This window comes from Trichomycterus rosablanca, chromosome 15 (assembly GCF_030014385.1).
Source record: "Trichomycterus rosablanca isolate fTriRos1 chromosome 15, fTriRos1.hap1, whole genome shotgun sequence".
NCBI lineage: Eukaryota > Metazoa > Chordata > Actinopteri > Siluriformes > Trichomycteridae > Trichomycterus > Trichomycterus rosablanca.
The window spans coordinates 24923911-24944816 of NC_086002.1; the positions used below are offsets into that span (position 1 = coordinate 24923911).

Below are 20906 nucleotides of genomic sequence, written 5' to 3' on the forward strand. Positions count from 1 at the left end.
CACACACATTACACACACATGCACACATTACACACACATGCACACACATTACACACACATACACACATTACACACACATGCACACATTACACACACATGTACACATTACACACACATACACACATTACACACACATGCACACATTACACACACATGCACACATTACACACACATTACACACACATGTACACATTACACACACATACACACATTACACACACATGCACACATTACACACACATGCACACATTACACACACATGCACACACATTACACACACATGCACACATTACACACACATTACACACACATTACACACACATGCACACATTACACACACATGTACACATTACACACACATGTACACATTACACACACATGCACACATTACACACACATTACACACACATGCACACATTACACACACATTACACACAGATGCACACATTACACACACATGTACACATTACACACAGATGCACACATTACACACACATGTACACACACATGTACACATTACACACACATGCACACATTACACACACATGCACACATTACACACACATTACACACAGATGCACACATTACACACACATGTACACATTACACACACATGTACACATTACACACACATGTACACATTACACACATGCACAGATTACATACACATGCACACATTACATACACATGCACACATTACACACACATGTACACATTACACACATGCACACATTACACACACATTACACACATTACACACACATTACACACACATTACACACAGATGCACACATTACACACACATTACACACACATTACACACATATTACACACACATTACACACAGATGCACACATTACACACACATGTACACATTACACACATGCACACATTACATACACATGCACACATTACACACACATGTACACATTACACACATGCACAGATTACATACACACATTACATACACATGCACACATTACACACACATGTACACATTACACACACATTACACACACAATACACACACATGTACACATTACACACACATGCACACATTACACACACATGCACACATTACACACACATACACAAATGCACACAATACACACACATTACACACACATGCACACATTACACACTTATGCACACACATTACACACACATTACACACACATTACACACATGTACACATTACACACACATGCACACATTACATACACATGTACACATTACTCACACATGCACACATTACACACACATGTACACATTACACACACATTACACACACATGTACACATTACACACACATTACACACACATGCACACATTACACACACATGCACACACATTACACACACATTACACACACATTACACACACATGCACACATTACACACACATGCACACATTACACACACATTACACACACATGTACACATTACACACACATTACACACACATTACACACACATGTACACATTACACACACATGCACACATTACACACACATGCACACACATTACACACACATTACACACACATTTCACACACATTACACACACATTACACACACATGCACACATTACACACATGCACACATTACATACACATGTACACATTACACACACATGCACACATTACACACACATTACACACATTACACACACATGCGCACATTACACACACATGCACATGTACACATTACACACACATTACACACACATTACATACACATGCACACATTACACACACATGCACACATTACATACACATGCACACATTACATACACATGCACACATTACATACACATGTACACATTACACACACATGCACACATTACACACACATTACACACATTACACACACATGCGCACATTACACACACATGCACATGTACACATTACACACACATTACACACACATTACATACACATGCACACATTACACACACATGCACACATTACATACACATGCACACATTACATACACATGCACACATTACATACACATGCACACATTACAAACACATGTACACATTACATACACATGCACACATTACACACAGATGCACACATTACACACACATGCACACATTACACACACATACACACATGCACACAATACACACACATTACACACACATGCACACATTACACACACATGCACACACATTACACACACATTACACACACATTACACACACATTACACACACATGCACACATTACACACACATGCACACATTACACACACATGTACACATTACACACACATGTACACATTACACACACATGTACACATTACACACACATTACACACACATTACACTCACATGCACACATTACACACACATTACACACACATTACACTCACATGCACACATTACACACACATTACATACACATGCACACATTACACACACATGCACACATTACACACACATGCACACATTACACACACATGCACACATTACACACACATTACATACACATGCACACATTACACACACATGCACACATTACACACACATTACATACACATGCACACATTACACACACATGCACACATTACACACACATTACATACACATGCACACATTACACACACATGCACACATTACACACACATGCACACATTACACACACATGCACACATTACACACACATGCACACATTACACACACATGCACACATTACACACACATGCACACATTACATACACATGCACACATTACACACACATGCACACATTACACACACATGTACACATTACACACACATGCACACATTACACACACATGCACACATTACATACACATGCACACATTACACACACATGCACACATCACACACACATGCACACATTACATACACATGCACACATTACACACACATGCACACATTACACACACATGCAGTGTATGTCTGTCCTATTGTGGAATCAGAGCAGCTCATTAGCAGAACTTCATCTGTATCAGGGTTCTCCAGTGGACAATGAATCATGTAAAATGTTCTTTCATTGTTCCAGCTGGTGTGTGTGTGTGTGTGTGTGTGTGTGTGCTGGTGTTTTTAGTGGTTCTGATTGTGTTGAGTCTGATAGGTGACTGAAACATCTGATCTTGTCTGATCTCTTCTACAGCTTCTGATTCTAATGCACATTGAATTGTGAGAAGATGAAGAGCAGTGAAGATAAACACCATCTACTCTTCACACTGGGATTCTACATGGTGACACTTTGTTCAACTTACTACTGCTCAAATCCGTAAACATGCTTTCTGTATAACTGTGTGTATGACATCACTTCCTGTACAAGATCAACACTCTCAAACCCACTCTGAAGTGCTTATGGACCTTCATCTCCTCCTTCTATACATCAGTACTGAAGCAATGAGATTAGAGAGTCCATCAAGTTTCTGGTACCATCTGAATTAATCTGATAGACTGAGTTAGGAGCTGCAAAACAGGGTGAGGGTCAATGAGGACTGCTTTAGAAAACCCTGCATTAGCTTGATGCATTAGCATGCTGTTCACTATCTGACATGTAATGAAAGAAGTTAAAAGAAGTTTAAAGCTACTGGAGATGTTTAGATTCTGCCTGGAGGAGAACATGAGGAGGACTCCAACAAACCACAGTAAAAGCCATTATCCACAAATGGAAAAAAACTTGAACGCAAAAAAACCTTAACCATTTGCCATCATTTTAAGCTACACTAACTTAAGGGGCCCTAATTTGTTTGATCAGCAATGCCTTACATCTGATGAGTCATAAAGCATAAACTAAACATTATGTGAATTGGTGGGCTTCTCAATATATATATATATATATATATATATATATATATATATATATATATATATATATATACATACAGTGGAACCTCGACTTACGAGTGACCCAACTTACGAATTTTTCAAAATACGAGCTGTCACTTGGTCGATTTTTTGCTTTGTGATACGAGCCGAGATCTGAGTTACGAGCTCAGCTGAGTTCAGTTCACCTGGTTATCTTGCCGTACAAGCAAGTAAAAAAGAGGAAAATGTGACGAAAAAGCCAAAAGTCGGTGAAGAATAAGATTAAGTGAAGTAAAAAAATTATATAGAACGTTATGGCTGTAGATTATAGCGCGGGTTGCTTACTGAACGGTAGCAACTGGTGTAATGACGCTCGTGGCTTTGTCTCGCGATAGGTAAACAAGAGTAGCGGGCGGTGTTCACATCCAAACAGGACGTATACCAAGTTGGACTTATACCACTGTATATTGTAACATTAAGTGTGTAGCGAGTAAGTTAAGTGATAGAGCACGAAATGAAACACTCCCCCAACTTCCTCTGCCAATCTCCACCTCCGCCAGCATCTTCGTCTTATTTTCAAGGTAAATACACGTAATAAAACCAGTTTATTTCTTTACATTCTCTTTTATTATGTATTATTATTATTTTATACATTATTTACATTATTTTATACATTATACATCGCCTTTCTAAGCAGCGAGTCTCTCGCTGGCTGGCGGAGGTCATTGGGATGGCCTACACGACATCCAACCGTCCCGTACCCGCTTGGTCATCTGGTCACTCTGTCAGGAGAGTTTCCACATCTTGGGCCACCTTAAGAGGGGTCCCCATTGCGGAGGTTTGTGCGGCAGCCACTTGGTCTTCGCCATGTACCTTTTCACGTTTTTACAACGTGAACGTCGCAGCTTGATCTAGCTTGGCACCGGCTGTCCTGGCTCTTTCCACGAGTAGATGTTGAAGTACTCCTCGTGACGGCGTGGGCATAAATCATCCACTACGTAAGTACCGCCCTGGCGGTCAGGAGATACGAAACATAACGCTAGTTACGAATGTTATGTGAGTAGTGAGTAGTGGATGACCGCCAGGGTTCCTGGTCACTCGGAGTATGCGAGACGTTCCAGGTTCCTGAGGCAGTCCTGCAGTGGTCACAGGTGCAAATACCATGAGTTACATCACTGCAGGGGTCACGTGTGACTAATTTGGTATACAAATATCTCGATCTGAGCGCGCACGCGCGGGATTATCCACTACATAAGTACCACCCTGGCGGTCATCCACTACTCACATAACCACAGTTACATTCGTAACTAGCGATTTGCATCAGGCTGACAGATATTTTTTTTTTGTAAAACTGGTGGCGAGCAGATTTGAAACTGTGCTGTAATGTTTTTATTCTCACATCGAAAATAAAAATACAAATGCATTTTTTACAGGTACAAACCCTGATAGCACACATACGTCTCAGAGACGTCTGGAAAAGGTCGGAACATCTTAAATGCATCGCGTTCCGTTTAACTTGATCTTACATTGGTCTTATCATCATCACCGCGTTCTACATATTGAACGCATACGCATACACGTCTTTTTGACATCTGCATTATGCAGCGATTTTCACCCGAGCTGCAATTTCCCAGTTCGGATTCGGACTCGTCGAACTTTTACACCATATGCTCACAACATGAAAAAGTAGTTAGTATTGTATTCAGTACGCTGGAAGGTAGAATTATTACTGGTTTTTAACCTCTTTATTAACTCGCACTTAGGACATAATTACACTGGGCGAGGTCGCAGGGCTCATCAGTTCATACAGGCAGGCACACATGACCTACCTTTGGAAAAGGATGAAATAAAAAAATAAAAATAAAAAAAACACACCATTGATTACGTTGTTGCAGTTTCTGCTGTGGCCAAGCTGATTTGTACATATGACCATATGAATTTATTCTCCACTAGTGCAACTAGGAAACCTCATACTTGTCTAAACAGAGCTAAATAAAGGGTCAAGTACATGCAAGAAAAATAAGTTTCTTTAAAGTTAATGTTAATGTATAACATTCATGGATCTTACCTCTGCTAAGAAAAGTTTAGACATTTGAATATTTAATCTACTTAATATAGTAAAAAAATATTTATATACACACACGTGTACATTAGACTTGGACTAATTGCAGCATGCATGAATTCGCACCTTATACCAAGCCCTGAAAATTAGGTTGGAAATTGTCCAGTAGCTGAACAAGATCTTTGTTTACTTTTCATACTTACAGTTACATTACAAAATCAAAACAAAAACATGGATAACTCAGCAAAAGACTACTGTATTTGGCATTTGATGACCTGATGGACCCAAGTTCAACATCGCAAAACGAAAATGAAGCAAGACACGTTGAAGGTAAGCACACTTATTTTATTGCAAATAGTAACAGAAGTAGCATAGATCAATGCCTTAAGAAACGTTACACTCTTCTTTGCTCATGTGTTCCATGCGTGTTGCGACATGCACAAATTTAAAGTTCAGCAAGAGTCAAAGTAATTAAACACTTTACGAAGCTGTAAATGTGGTCTGCATTACAGGAGCGAGGAGGGTAGCAGTGTTTATACTACCATGCAGAAATGGTCAAGAATCCATGCAGTACAGGTGCAGCAGATGGAAACTGGGTTAAAACGCCACTCATCAGAAACTTTCAAGACAACTCAAACCCCTTGCATGGCTGCTACAGGCAACACATATGATGTCTGCATTCACCTAGAAACAAAAACAGCAAGATTTACAATACAGAAAAGGTGCACTGTAGAAATTCTACAAGTAGTAGAAGGAAGTGTCCTTATAACTGTGTGCATTAGTGTGTGTGCACTGCTGCAACAAAACACTTCATCTGGAAAATACACTTTGTATTACTTATATTTAACTTTCAACTAAATGTCTTAAGATTCAAATGAGGTTTAAGTTTTTGAGAAATGTAACATCGACAAAAAAGCCTGTGCTTCCCTCCAGCTAAAAGAAAGCAGTGTAAACTCACTTCCACTGCATAAGCTTAATAAAGCACCTGAACTAAGGATGCTGTGTGAGAGCTCTGCTGCAGCTGGCCAACATAATGCTCCATTTGGGTCACGGTCATCAGTTGGGCCCAAATAGTATAGCTAACCTTTTTTTTTTTTTTTTACTTCATCAGCTGGCTAAAAAAGCTTCTGTCTGTATCACACACATACCAACAGTTTCTGTAATATTCAGAAGTGTTTGAGCACTGTGATATACTGCATTTTGAGTTTCCTTTTAGTAACCGTCAGTTGTTTGTTAAATTTTTACCATTTGTCTCTCCGGAATGCCTGAATCCTAAATTATAGCTGTAGTATCTCATTGTTTGAGCACTGTGATATGCTACAGTAATTTGCACAGAGCTGAAAGACGTTTACACTGCTGCTTTCACTTAACCACAAGGGTTTTTGTGAAAGTTTATTACTCAGCATGCCAGTGATGGAACTAACAAAGCAGCCAGAACTCAGTCATTTGTAAGTAGTACTGCAATTTTGAGTTATGCAATGAAGTTCAGCTCTGCATTTTTTGTAAATGAGCAGTGAAATTGGGCATTGATGACCTTCCTTCACTGACTGGTGCATCATGTCCACTAGAACATGCTTTGCTCACCTTACTATCAAACATTTGTTCCGTTGAAACAGCAGGGTCTGAGATTACCAAGCTGTATGGAGTTCTGTTAGTATACCATCATCTTAGTAAAAGTGAGAAGTCTAATTAAATGATAACCATGGCAACAAAGTTTTAATCTTATGATGTGACGGCTTGAGATTTGATGAGCACTTTTGAAACAGGAAATGTAACAGGCAACGTTTATTCCAAACTTTTTGTTTAATGTTAACATTCATCTGCCATTTCAGAATGATCTACAGCTGTTAACATCTGCTGAGTGAGAATGTGTTGGAGGCTCAGGAGGAAGCATTGCAGAGTTACGATTATTGGTTAAACTGTCCAATCGAAATTTAATTCACATTTAGCAAATGCTTTTGTGCTTGTTATTAATTGATAATTTAAGACTGAAAGCAAACCTAAGCTGGTCATTGTATGTGGGCCATAAAATTGAGCTCAAATCACAGTTCATAAACAGAAATCTATTCACCAGTAGAAACTATAACAGCATTAAGGAAAAAAACTATAAATAAGATGATTCATTATAGGCAGTCAAGTTAACAACCATACAAATGACCAAGAGAACTTACCAAAGGTGACCAGGATTGGGATTTGGAGTTTCAGCATCCATTTCCAAGTGCTGTCAAACAAATGAAATTGGGTCACTAATAAAGAAAAAAGGGAGTAACTGTAATCATTGTAATCAGTTTGTTCAATTGCAAGTGAAATGGTCATGAAAGGATGCACATGGTCAGCAACAATACTCAAACAGTCTGACATTCTATAGACACAAGGCAGGCTGAGTTTATGGATTCAAGCTGTGTCAAATATGTGATCGGCCATTTTCACGACGTAAGGATTGCAGCAGCTCTGCATGAGGACCCATTGTTCAACTGCCAGATGAAGATACAGACCTTGTGCACGGCTACAGAAACCAGTGTTAATTTTGCTGCTGTGCTGATAGAAAATGTGATCAGTTGGAAAGTTTCTATCAACTCGGACAAAAGACACAGCAAGATACATGTAAATATTATCTTCATTTTTTTTTTACCTTAGAAATGTGTGAGTGCGTGTCATACATGACTACTGTGTGAAAGATGATCTGTAATTATCATGTATCAACAAATTAGCACTAGCTAGCTAATTAAGCTAGCTAACATTACTGTATGTACTGTGTGCATGTGTGTGCATGTGTGTAGGTGTCATTTATGTATATTGTGTAAAGAAGTACAGTGTATCACAAAAGTGAGTACACCCCTCACATTTCTGCAGATATTTAAGTATATCTTTTCATGGGACAACATTGACAAAATGACACTGACACAATGAAAAGTAGTCTGTGTGCAGCTTATATAACAGTGTAAATTTATTCTTCCCTCAAAATAACTCAATATACAGCCATTAATGTCTAAACCACCGGCAACAAAAGTGAGTACACCCCTTAGTGAAAGTTCCTGAAGTGTCAATATTTTGTGTGGCCACCATTATTTCCCAGAACTGCCTTAACTCTCCTGGGCATGGAGTTTACCAGAGCTTCACAGGTTGCCACTGGAATGCTTTTCCACTCCTCCATGACGACATCACGGAGCTGGCGGATATTCGAGACTTTGCGCTCCTCCACCTTCCGCTTGAGGATGCCCCAAAGATGTTCTATTGGGTTTAGGTCTGGAGACATGCTTGGCCAGTCCATCACCTTTACCCTCAGCCTCTTCAATAAAGCAGTGGTCGTCTTAGAGGTGTGTTTGGGGTCATTATCATGCTGGAACACTGCCCTGCGACCCAGTTTCCGGAGGGAGGGGATCATGCTCTGCTTCAGTATTTCACAGTACATATTGGAGTTCATGTGTCCCTCAATGAAATGTAACTCCCCAACACCTGCTGCACTCATGCAGCCCCAGACCATGGCATTCCCACCACCATGCTTGACTGTAGGCATGACACACTTATCTTTGTACTCCTCACCTGATTGCTGCCACACATGCTTGAGACCATCTGAACCAAACAAATTAATCTTGGTCTCATCAGACCATAGGACATGGTTCCAGTAATCCATGTCCTTTGTTGACATGTCTTCAGCAAACTGTTTGCGGGCTTTCTTGTGTAGAGACTTCAGAAGAGGCTTCCTTCTGGGGTGACAGCCATGCAGACCAATTTGATGTAGTGTGCGGCGTATGGTCTGAGCACTGACAGGCTGACCTCCCACCTTTTCAATCTCTGCAGCAATGCTGACAGCACTCCTGCGCCTATCTTTCAAAGACAGCAGTTGGATGTGACGCTGAGCACGTGCACTCAGCTTCTTTGGACGACCAACGCGAGGTCTGTTCTGAGTGGACCCTGCTCTTTTAAAACGCTGGATGATCTTGGCCACTGTGCTGCAGCTCAGTTTCAGGGTGTTGGCAATGTTCTTGTAGCCTTGGCCATCTTCATGTAGCGCAACAATTCGTCTTTTAAGATCCTCAGAGAGTTCTTTGCCATGAGGTGCCATGTTGGAACTTTCAGTGACCAGTATGAGAGAGTGTGAGAGCTGTACTACTAAATTGAACACACCTGCTCTCTATGCACACCTGAGACCTAGTAACACTAACAAATCACATGACATTTTGGAGGGAAAATGACAAGCAGTGCTCAATTTGGACATTTAGGGGTGTAGTCTCTTAGGGGTGTACTCACTTTTGTTGCCGGTGGTTTAGACATTAATGGCTGTATATTGAGTTATTTTGAGGGAAGAATAAATTTACACTGTTATATAAGCTGCACACAGACTACTTTTCATTGTGTCAAAGTGTCATTTTGTCAGTGTTGTCCCATGAAAAGATATACTTAAATATCTGCAGAAATGTGAGGGGTGTACTCACTTTTGTGATACACTGTATGTGTTTCTTATCATCTATCATCAAATTTGCCTAATTTGTAGTTTGTGAAACTAGCAGTGATGGCATAGTTACCTTTAAAAAGTAACTTGGTTACTTTATTGATTACTTGATTTTAAAAGTAACTGAGTTAGATTACAAGTTACTTTATTAGTTACATTCAGCAGCTGCCGTAATGCAACTGGAGCTGCGTAGGCGATTGAAGCGGAATAAGAAACAAGAAAGACGCGGAAAACGGAGTCCTCTGTTCACAAGTTTAAGTAAGATAAATAAAACAAAAATTTTAAAGACAAATAAATAACAAAAAGACGATAAATATCCAAAATTTTGGCGAGTGGGGTTTGTAATGAGTCTGTAACTATGGTGATATTACATCATCACGTCCCCACGTGTAGTACGTAGCGGTGTTTAGTGCATACTGCACACTTCTGTACTGAAAGTACAGTGCCTTGCAAAAGTATTCAGCCCCCTTGAACTTTTCAACCTTTTGCCACATTTCAGGCTTCAAACATAACGATATGAAATTGTAATTTTTTGTGAAGAATCAACAACAAGTGGGACACAATCGTGAAGTGGAACGAAATTTATTGGATATTTTAAACTTTTTTTAGAAATAAAAAACTAAAAAGTGGGGCGTGCAATATTATTCAGCCCCTTTACTTTCAGTGCAGCAAACTCACTCCAGAAGTTCAGTGAGGATCTCTGAATGATCCAATGTTGACCTAAATGACTGATGGTGATAAATAGAATCCACCTGTGTGTAATCAAGTCTCCGTATAAATGCACCTGCTCTGTGACAGTCTCAGAGTTCTGTTTAAAGCGCAGAGAGCATCATGAAGACCAAGGAACACACCAGGCAGGTCCGAGATACTGTTGTGGAGAAGTTTAAAGCCGGATTTGGATACAAAAAGATTTCCCAAGCTTTAAACATCTCAAGGAGCACTATGCAAGCGATCATATTGAAATGGAAGGAGTATCAGACCACTGCAAATCTACCAAGACCCGGCCGTCCCTCTAAACTTTCAGCTCAAACAAGGAGAAGACTGATCAGAGATGCAGCCAAGAGGCCCATGATCACTCTGAATGAACTGCAGAGATCTACAGCTGAGGTGGGAGACTCTGTCTATAGGACACAATCAGTCGTACACTGCACAAATCTGGCCTTTATAGAAGAGTGGCAAGAAGAAAGCCATTTCTCAAAGATATCTATAAAAAGTCACCTGGGAGACACACCAAACATGTGGAAGAAGGTGCTCTGGTCAGATGAAACCAAAATCGAACTTTTTGGCCACAATGCAAAACGTTATGTTTGGCGTAAAAGCAACACAGCTCATCACCCTGAACACACCATCCCCACTGTCAAACATGGTGGTGGCAGCATCATGGTTCGGGCCTGCTTTTCTTCAGCAGGGACAGGGAAGATGGTTAAAATTGATGGGAAGATGGATGGAGCCAAATACAGGACCATTCTGGAAGAAAACCTGTTGCAGTCTGCAAAAGACCTGAGACTGGGACGGAGATTTATCTTCCAACAAGACAATGATCCAAAACATAAAGCAAAATCTACAATGGAATAATTCACAAATAAACGTATCCAGGTGTTAGAATGGCCAAGTCAAAGTCCAGACCTGAATCCCATCGAGAATCTGTGGAAAGAGCTGAAAACTGCTGTTCACAAACGCTCTCCATCCAACCTCACTGAGCTCGAGCTGTTTTGCAAGGAAGAATGGGCAAAAATTTCTGTCTCTCGATGTGCAAAACTGATAGAGACATACCCCAAGCGACTTGCAGCTGTAATCGCAGCAAAAGGTGGCGCTACAAAGTATTAACGCAAGGGGGCTGAATAATATTGCACGCCCCACTTTTCAGTTTTTTATTTCTAAAAAAAGTTTAAAATATCCAATAAATTTCGTTCCACTTCACGATTGTGTCCCACTTGTTGTTGATTCTTCACAAAAAATTACAATTTCATATCGTTATGTTTGAAGCCTGAAATGTGGCAAAAGGTTGAAAAGTTCAAGGGGGCTGAATACTTTTGCAAGGCACTGTATGTACTTATTTACCGGCAGAGTAGTGCATACTTCCTCCAATCTAGTGCATACTCTGTAAGTATGCGATTTCGGACGCAGCTCGTGACTTAATTGTCGCATAGGCCAGACGTCACTCCCCGAGTTGCAAAAATAGGATAAGTAACTTTAATCTGATTACTGGATTGGAAATAGTAACGCGTTAGATTACTTGGTAATGAAAAATGTGGTCAAATTAGAGTTACTAAGTAACGCGTTACTGACATCAGTGGAAACTAGCTAGCTAACCAAGCTAGCTAACATTGGATGGATGGATGGATGGATGGATCTTATCAACCCACACATGAGACGTTGACTGGAAGGTTGCACCCAACTGCAAACCCCAATCATTAACGCATTGGAAAAGTGTGGGGAGATAAAAGCCACAATTCAGCCACAGGAAAGAATCAGACAGAGTCAAGCGAAGAGAAAGAGGTTTCAGATCTGCCCAAGTAACAAAGATCGTAAAGTCAACAGTCTGTGTGCAAAATGATTACAGCCAGACACAGGTAGTTTGTCACAACTGCATACCGTGGGATACACTCTCTCTATCTCTCTTTTTCTCACTCTCACACACACACACACACTCTCTCTCTCTCTCTCTCTTACACACACACACACAAAATAGATGTTGACATTGTTCTATTGCTGTTGTGTAATTTTCTTTTCCAATTTTAAAAATGTTTTAAAAATGCTTAAAAAGTGAAAAATACAAATATTTCAAACATGAAATAATTCTTTTGTGGACCAGAATATATTACTAAATATAATATAAATGATTATTTTTAATTAAAATGACAAATGTGGCATAAAAACACATTGATTGTACCACGGGTCATTTTTGACCCACTTATGGAAGAGTGTAAGGTCCAGTCACTCATGCATCTAAGGGTTAAGCTGCTGAAATTTAGCTGGGTTCGATTCCCAGGTCACCCGGGACCTTCTTCCTGTGAGATGATGAGGCGTATTTAATTGCTGAGGGGTTTCTTTCTTTCTTTCTTTCTTTCTTTCTTTCTTTCTTTCTTTCTTTCTTTCTTTCTTTCTTTCTTTCTTTCTTTCTTTCTTTCTTTCTTTCTTTCTTTCTTTCTGTCTGTCTGTCTGTCTGTCTGTCTGTCTGTCTGTCTGTCTGTCTGTCTTCCTTTCTTCCTGTCTTCCTGCCTTCCTTCCTTCCTTCCTTTCTTTTGTTGTTCGATCTGTTGAAGAAATCACATTTATTTAGTGACTGAAACAGAATAAACGTAGCGACTCGTAAAATCTTCATCTAGAGAAATGATGAGGAAAAAACAGTTACTTTTTGAAGTTCTTTTTCTCCTCCCAGTTTGCACGATCCCAGTTCACCCTATGCGTCCGATCTTTGCTCCTCTCTCCCCGTCCACGTGGCCACTAGCTCCTCGGCTTTCTCCACAGCTAGCAGGAGTCTTTTTTCTAGCAGTGTTTGCTGCTCTCTGTCTTTTTGTCGGAGCTCCTCTAGTTCTCCGACTCTTCTCATAAGCTCCTCGTTCTCCTGCCTCATGGTGCTTCTCTCCTCCTCCCAGCACACTTTCATACTTTTCTCCTCCAGTCTGTGTTGCTCTTCCTCCATCAGTCGGAGCCTCCACACGTCCTGCAGGTTGTGTCTGGCTCTCTCCGTCTCCTCGGTCGTGGACGTCACGTTCTCCTTGTACTGCTGGAGCTGGGTCTCACAGAGGTGCTCCTTCCACACAGAGGTCAGCAGGTGCCTCTTCCTCACTGACTCGGAGAGCATCCTCATCCTTATCTGATGGTCCACTTCCTCCAGCAGACCCTTTCTGTCCCAACCCTGCCTGGCCCGCAGTCTCTCCGTCGCCAGCCGCCAGCCGGTCTCGAACAGCCGACCACGGCATGGTTGTACCGCCAGGTTTTTTTTTTTACTTAAACAAAGGAACGTAGCACGAACACCAAACACAGACGAGTCTCTCGAGTCGTCGAAACTGAAGTGATCTAAAAGTCACCAAGTGTGTGGTTATATAGGGGCTGTACGTGTGATGTCATCCTGTCTGTGACATCATCGTGTTCTACAGCTCTGCACCTTTCAGTCCTGTTTAGACTCCTCCCCCCTGTTTTATACATAAACACACACACACACACACACACACACACACTCACACACACACACACACACGTAGCTCCTTAATTTTCACTTTTTAAGACATTGCAATAATCCAACCTTGAACCTTTGTGCAATTAAGAGGTGTGTGTGTGTGTGTGTGTGTGTGTGTGTGCACCACCTGGTTCGATCAGCTTACCTACACTAAAACACTACCTATAGAATCTACTCAAAACATGTGAGGTAACAATTTACACTCATTTTGTTTGGGTAGATTTTACTCAAATTGAACATCTCTGAAATACTAATAGAAAGTAAATAAAATCTACTTAAAACATCTCATTTTATTACACAAATAATTATTTACAAAAAGTGTGTAGTATTTATTCTTCAACTGCTAGTAGATAATATTAATTTATTCAATAATTATATCTATTAATTAATTTATATAACTAATTAGCCATTACTTATTCAGGAAAGTTTAGCTTTACTTAAAAATACTGTCCTACACAGGTTCAGTATTTATATTGTAGAATTAATCATGTCTTAAATAAAATAAAGAAATTAAGCACAAAAGATCCTCTGTACTTTGCATAGTTTACTGAACAATTCAAATTCATTTCAGTCTGTGACTGTGTTTGATATTAAACTTGTGAACTGATGAATCTTGTGTAACTACTGATTCTTTTATGAATGTAAGCAAAGTGTAAAACATGATGTTAAAATTTTAATAAATCAATAAATATAAGATCAACATGTAACAAGTTACCTTAGAAATACTTTTACTCCATTAACTTCCTCTTGAGACTGTAAACCCTCTTGTACAGCTTTTCCTCCATCGAGTTCCAGAAAAAGTTTCTGGAATACTTCAAATATATATTTCAGATTCACAGGATACTCAAGGTTGAGGCCATGAATCAATCTCATTACCAGCATGCATGCCCGGGCTCGGTTTCCACATCTGTTTACAGACATCCCAAGTTGCAAAAACTCATTTCAGGGAGGTACCCCCGGACCTCGACCCCGACCCCCCAAGCTCAAAAAAATAAAAAGGAGCTGCTAACTGAGCTACTAAGCTAACTGTTTGTGTCACAAACACATTAATGTGTACTTCATAGTGCACTAGATAGTGTGAAAGATAATAGATAATTTATGTTCCCTACATAATGCTTTAGGTGGCGTATTAGTTAACGGATTTATGTTCCCTACATAGTGCACTAAATTGTATATCAGATAACGAATTTATGTTCCCTACATGGTGCACTAGATAGTATTTTAAATATGAATTTATGTTCCCTATGTAGTGCACTAGATAGTGAATTAGACAATTGGTTTATGTTCCCTACACAGTGCACTAGATTGTATATCAGATAACGGATTTATGTTCCCAACATAGTGCACTAGATTGTATATTAGACACTTGATTTATGTTCCCTACACAGTGCACTAGACTGTATATTAGACACTTGATTTATGTTTCCTACACAGTTCACTAGATTGTATATCAGATAACGGATTTAATACCCAATCGGGGAATAAAGTCTGTGTCGCCTGCGTGCGCGTTTGTGTCGCTCTTGGCCGCTCGTTCTAGATTCCGGGAGATTTTATCTGACTTGCGGGCATCAGGGAGCCGCTATGTACAGTGTATCACAAAAGTGAGTACACCCCTCACATTTCTGCAAATATTTCATTATATCTTTTCATGGGACAACACTATAGGCATAAAACTTGGATATAACTTAGAGTAGTCAGTGTACAGCTTGTATAGCAGTGTAGATTTACTGTCTTCTGAAAATAACTCAACACACAGCCATTAATGTCTAAATAGCTGGCAACATAAGTGAGTACACCCCACAGTGAACATGTCCAAATTGTGCCCAAATGTGTCGTTGTCCCTCCCTGGTGTCATGTGTCAAGGTCCCAGGTGTAAATGGGGAGCAGGGCTGTTAAATTAGGTGTTTTGGGTACAATTCTCTCATACTGGCCACTGGATATTCAACATGGCACCTCATGGCAAAGAACTCTCTGAGGATGTGAGAAATAGAATTGTTGCTCTCCACAAAGATGGCCTGGGCTATAAGAAGATTGCTAACACCCTGAAACTGAGCTACAGCATGGTGGCCAAGGTCATACAGCGATTTTCCAGGACAGGTTCCACTCGGAACAGGCTTCGCCAGGGTCGACCAAAGAAGTTGAGTCCATGTGTTCGGCGTCATATCCAGAGGTTGGCTTTAAAAAATAGACACATGAGTGCTGCCAGCATTGCTGCAGAGGTTGAAGATGTGGGAGGTCAGCCTGTCAGTGCTCAGACCATACGCCGCACACTGCATCAACTCGGTCTGCATGGTCGTCATCCCAGAAGGAAGCTGACGCACAAGAAAGCCCGCAAACAGTTTGCTGAAGACAAGCAGTCCAAGAACATGGATTACTGGAATGCCCTGTGGTCTGACGAGACCAAGATAAACTTGTTTGGCTCAGATGGTGTCCAGCATGTGTGGCGGTGCCCTGGTGAGAAGTACCAAGACAACTGTATCTTGCCTACAGTCAAGCATGGTGGTGGTAGCATCATGGTCTTGGGCTGCATGAGTGTTGCTGGCACTGGGGAGCTGCAGGTCATTGAGGGAAACATGAATTCCAACATGTACTGTAACATTCTGAAACAGAGCATGATCCCCTCCCTTCGAAAACTGGGCCTCATGGCAGTTTTCCAACAAGATAACGACCCCAAACCCAACCTCCAAGATGACAACTGCCTTGCTGAGGAAGCTGAAGGTAAAGGTGATGGACTAAACCCAATTGAGCACCTGTGGCGCATCCTCAAGTGGAAGGTGGAGGAGTTCAAGGTGTCTAACGTCCACCAGCTCCGTGATGTCATCATGGAGGAGTGGAAGAGGATTCCAGTAGCAACCTGTGCAGCTCTGGTGAATTTCATGCCCAGGAGGGTTAAGGCAGTGCTGGATAATAATGGTGGTCACACAAAATATTGACACTTTGGGCACAATTTGGACATGTTCACTGTGGGGTGTACTCACTTATGTTGCCAGCTATTTAGACATTAATGGCTGTGTGTTGAGTTATTTTCAGAAGACAGTAAATCTACACTGCTATACAAGCTGTACACTGACTACTCTAAGTTATATCCAAGTTTTATTTCTATAGTGTTGTCCCATGAAAAGATATAATAAAATATTTGCAGAAATGTGAGGGGTGTACTCACTTTTGTGATACACTGTATATGTGAGAGACTCCCGGAACCTCCGGGACACTTGGGATGTCTGCGTTCAGTACTTGGTTGTCCTCTATCAGAATAGACACGTCTACCAACTTATTCTCAGCAATGGGATTATGGATCACAAGCACCTTCATGGTTTGGTCCACGTGGAGCTCAGTCTCGTGCCCATGTTAATAAAATCCTTGTGATGTCGCTATCTTGTGGCACTTTTGGAGAATTGTAAAATATCAATATGAAATGGTCATATAAAATCTTGGTAAAAAAAAAAAAGAATCTTTGTGCACGTATGGGTTTATTTTATTGTTAAATGTTTATGCTCCATGGTGATTAACACTCTCTCTGTCCAAATGCATGAGCCGCTTTTAGAGATTGTCATGCCTGATGATCCGCAAAGCAGGACAACGCTGAGGCGGGAACTGATAAATTGTTTAAGTCATATAAGCGACGTGAGGATTTGTCGAAAAAGATTTTCAGTCAAAAACAAATACTCATCCTGGTAGCAATCTCCATTGACGTGGTGACAATCAAGTAACTTGTTTTGTTGTATATTGTGCCAGTGCCGATTATCATCGGTGGTGAGAATTTTCAGGTTTTTTTTGTAACTTTGTGTTAATTTAGCTGAAGTACATACGGATTGTTTTGTGTTTCCTCATGCCGTCACTAGAAATTGTAAAGGAAGTCTAACCCTTGTATTTGTGTGTGTATGTGTCTGTGCCTCCTGCTCAGTGTTTCAGCTAAATTAAATGTACCGTCACTATGTACAGTCAGGTGGTTGTATTTCAGGGCCTGGGCAGGTAAGTAAGGGCGCGCCCATACATATTGCTACACGTAGGAAGCCATCTGTCTAAATACATTAGGTAAGAGGTGTGTGCCACCCCATGTATTTTTGTTAAGACAGGTAATCCTAGTGTAGGTTTTGTTTTGTCTTTTGTTTGTTAGGGGATTTGTTTTATTATTTTCTTTGCTTTAGAACCACCTAAGCCCAGAGCCTCATGTTTTTTTTTGTTTATTATGTAAATTTATATTGTATATATTTTATTTATAGATTGTACCATAAATATCTGTTTTGTGAATTGTTTTTTCTCATTTTTTCCAGTAAAAAGTCAGTACAAGCCAAAGTTTGTGTCTGGGTCTGTTTGCTCTCTGCTACTCTGGTACTTCACAAAAGGTTATTTTTTTAGATACTTACCCCATCAATACCCCTATACCATCAAAAGGAATCGTAACATTACAGTAAAACGAGATCTTGTAACCTATGTTTAAATTTTTTTTGTGTTGCCGCCCTCTGGTGGCACTTTTGGAGAATTGTAAAAAATATGATATGTTGAAATTCCCAGATTTTACCAATTCTTCCCTGTCTCAGGTCCGCAATCTTGGTGACATTCTAGACTCCACTCTTTCTTTTGAATCTCATTATAAATGTTGCTAAAACTGCTGATTTTCACCTTAAGAACATCTCTAGACTGCGCTCCTTTCTTTCATTCTCTGTAACTGAAACTCTCATTCATGCACTAATCACTTCCTGACTGGACTATTGTAATGCTGTTCTTTATGGGCACCCTGCCTCCAGGCTGAAGAGGCTACAGCATGTACAAAATTCAGCATCGAGGGTCCTAACACATACAAGATCACGTGATCACATAACTCCTACACTTAAACAGCTCCACTGGCTACCCATCCAATACCACATTCAATATTAGGTTCTTTTGTTGGTTTTTAAGGCCTTGCATGGCCAAGCACTTACATATCTCACTGATTTACTTCATCCACACTTACCTACTCGTTCACTTCGGTCATCAGATAAGAACATACTTGTTGCCCCCCCTTTCAGGCTTTGTTCTATGTGACAGGGATTTTAGTATATCTGGTCCCAAACTCTAGAACTCCATTCCTGAGAAGCTCCGAGCATGTACTTTGTTTTGGCTGAGCGGGAGTCATCTCTTCCCCTCCTGCTCCACCAACCAGACAAACCGCCAAAGTTTTTTATGTCGTGTTGTGTATCTTCTCTGGTAGTTAAAAGTTTAACTTAGTTTTGTAATTTTTTATTATTATTTTAATCAAACCTAAAAGCAGAGTAGGGGGTAAAGCCCTGTTTTTTTTTGTTTTTTTTTTGTTATTCATGACGTTTTCTCCTGGTAACAGTAGAGAGAGAGGCAGGAAAAACATTGTATTTTGATTAGTTTAGTACAGGGGTCTCAAAATCTGGGGGCCGCTGGAGGTAGAGTCTAGGAGCGGCTGGGCCGCATCAAGTATTCCACAAAAAAAGGGTTTCAGGTATTCCAAAAAAAGTACAACTGATCCAAACTTCTCAATCTTTATTAATAACAGTTCAGAACATGAACAATTTTTCAGAACATAGGCTTCTTTTACCTACTCTTTGCTGCCAGAAACCTAAAGATCCAGCTCCCTTCAAAGATCCATTATTCCCAGAATTGTCTTACATCTTGAAGGTTTTCTTTGGGTCATTTAGTGAAAGTCACAACACCTGTAACCGTGACTTGTTTTGAGTTATGAGATCTGCAGTAGGATGTTGTTTGGTATTTGTATTTGTATAAAGAAGACTGCTCTATAGAATCCCCAATTAATGCCAACTTCAGTGGTTATACAGTTTGAAAGTGTTTTATGGGATGTTCTGTACTAAAATAACATATTACATTCCTAAAAGCTTTAAATGTTCTATCAACATGTTTTTTCTATTATATTTCAATTAAAAACAACTATTGTGAGATTTATATCCACTTGTCCTGTTTGCATTACACAGGAGAGACCCCCCCTGCTGTTAAGAATTTTTTTTTTACTAACACAAGTAACGAAGTAACGTTTACTCTGAGTACGTTTTAAATGAGTTTTCTTTTTTACTTGAGTAGGTTTTTAGAATAGTAATTTTACTCGTATTTCAGTAAAAATTATTTAAAGTAGTAGTACTTTTACTTGAGTACAACATTTTAGTACTCTTTCCACCTCTGCCCAGTACCTGAGTGTTTGGGATATTATTCAGAAAGCCCTTTCTATATATTCTTAGAGGAATTTCACATTCATAAATAAAGTGATCTAGATTTTATTCTTTTTGTTAACATCCTACACATCCTTCTGCTCTACCAAATCTCTCTGCCACTGAGCTAACTCTGGTGTCCATGTTACTTCACCTCTCTTAATTCTTAATATCAAGTGCATTGTCTGTTTTATATATTTTAAATTCTTGCTCTTTTTGATTAAATTGTTCTTGGTAAATTTGT

General features: G+C 40.0%; 1 protein-coding gene and 1 long non-coding RNA gene across 3 annotated transcripts; one reads left to right on the forward strand and one right to left on the reverse strand.

Annotated features, from left to right (window-relative positions):
- Window positions 1-3877: 3877 nt before the first annotated feature.
- Window positions 3878-6851, forward strand: LOC134329151 (uncharacterized). Its single transcript, XR_010014806.1, has 4 exons — window positions 3878-4375; window positions 4492-4792; window positions 6062-6186; window positions 6369-6851. It is a non-coding gene; the product is annotated as an uncharacterized LOC134329151 (long non-coding RNA).
- Window positions 6852-8058: 1207 nt separating this feature from the next.
- Window positions 8059-14348, reverse strand: LOC134328914 (putative golgin subfamily A member 6-like protein 19). 2 transcript variants are annotated; one of them, XR_010014759.1, is made up of 3 exons: window positions 13665-14348; window positions 13224-13566; window positions 8059-8077 (listed from the first exon to the last, which is right to left on the reverse strand). XR_010014759.1 is itself a non-coding variant. In XM_063010154.1 (2 exons), the coding sequence occupies exon 1, from the start codon at window positions 14121-14123 to the stop codon at window positions 13713-13715; it is 411 nt and encodes a 136-aa protein (XP_062866224.1). In that variant the 5' UTR covers window positions 14124-14348; the 3' UTR covers window positions 13091-13566; window positions 13665-13712. The 2 variants fall into 2 exon arrangements, 1 of the variants encoding a protein (XP_062866224.1); XM_063010154.1 differs by lacking the exon at window positions 8059-8077 and having other exon boundaries at window positions 13091-13566.
- Between the last annotated feature and the right edge of the window lie 6558 nt (window positions 14349-20906).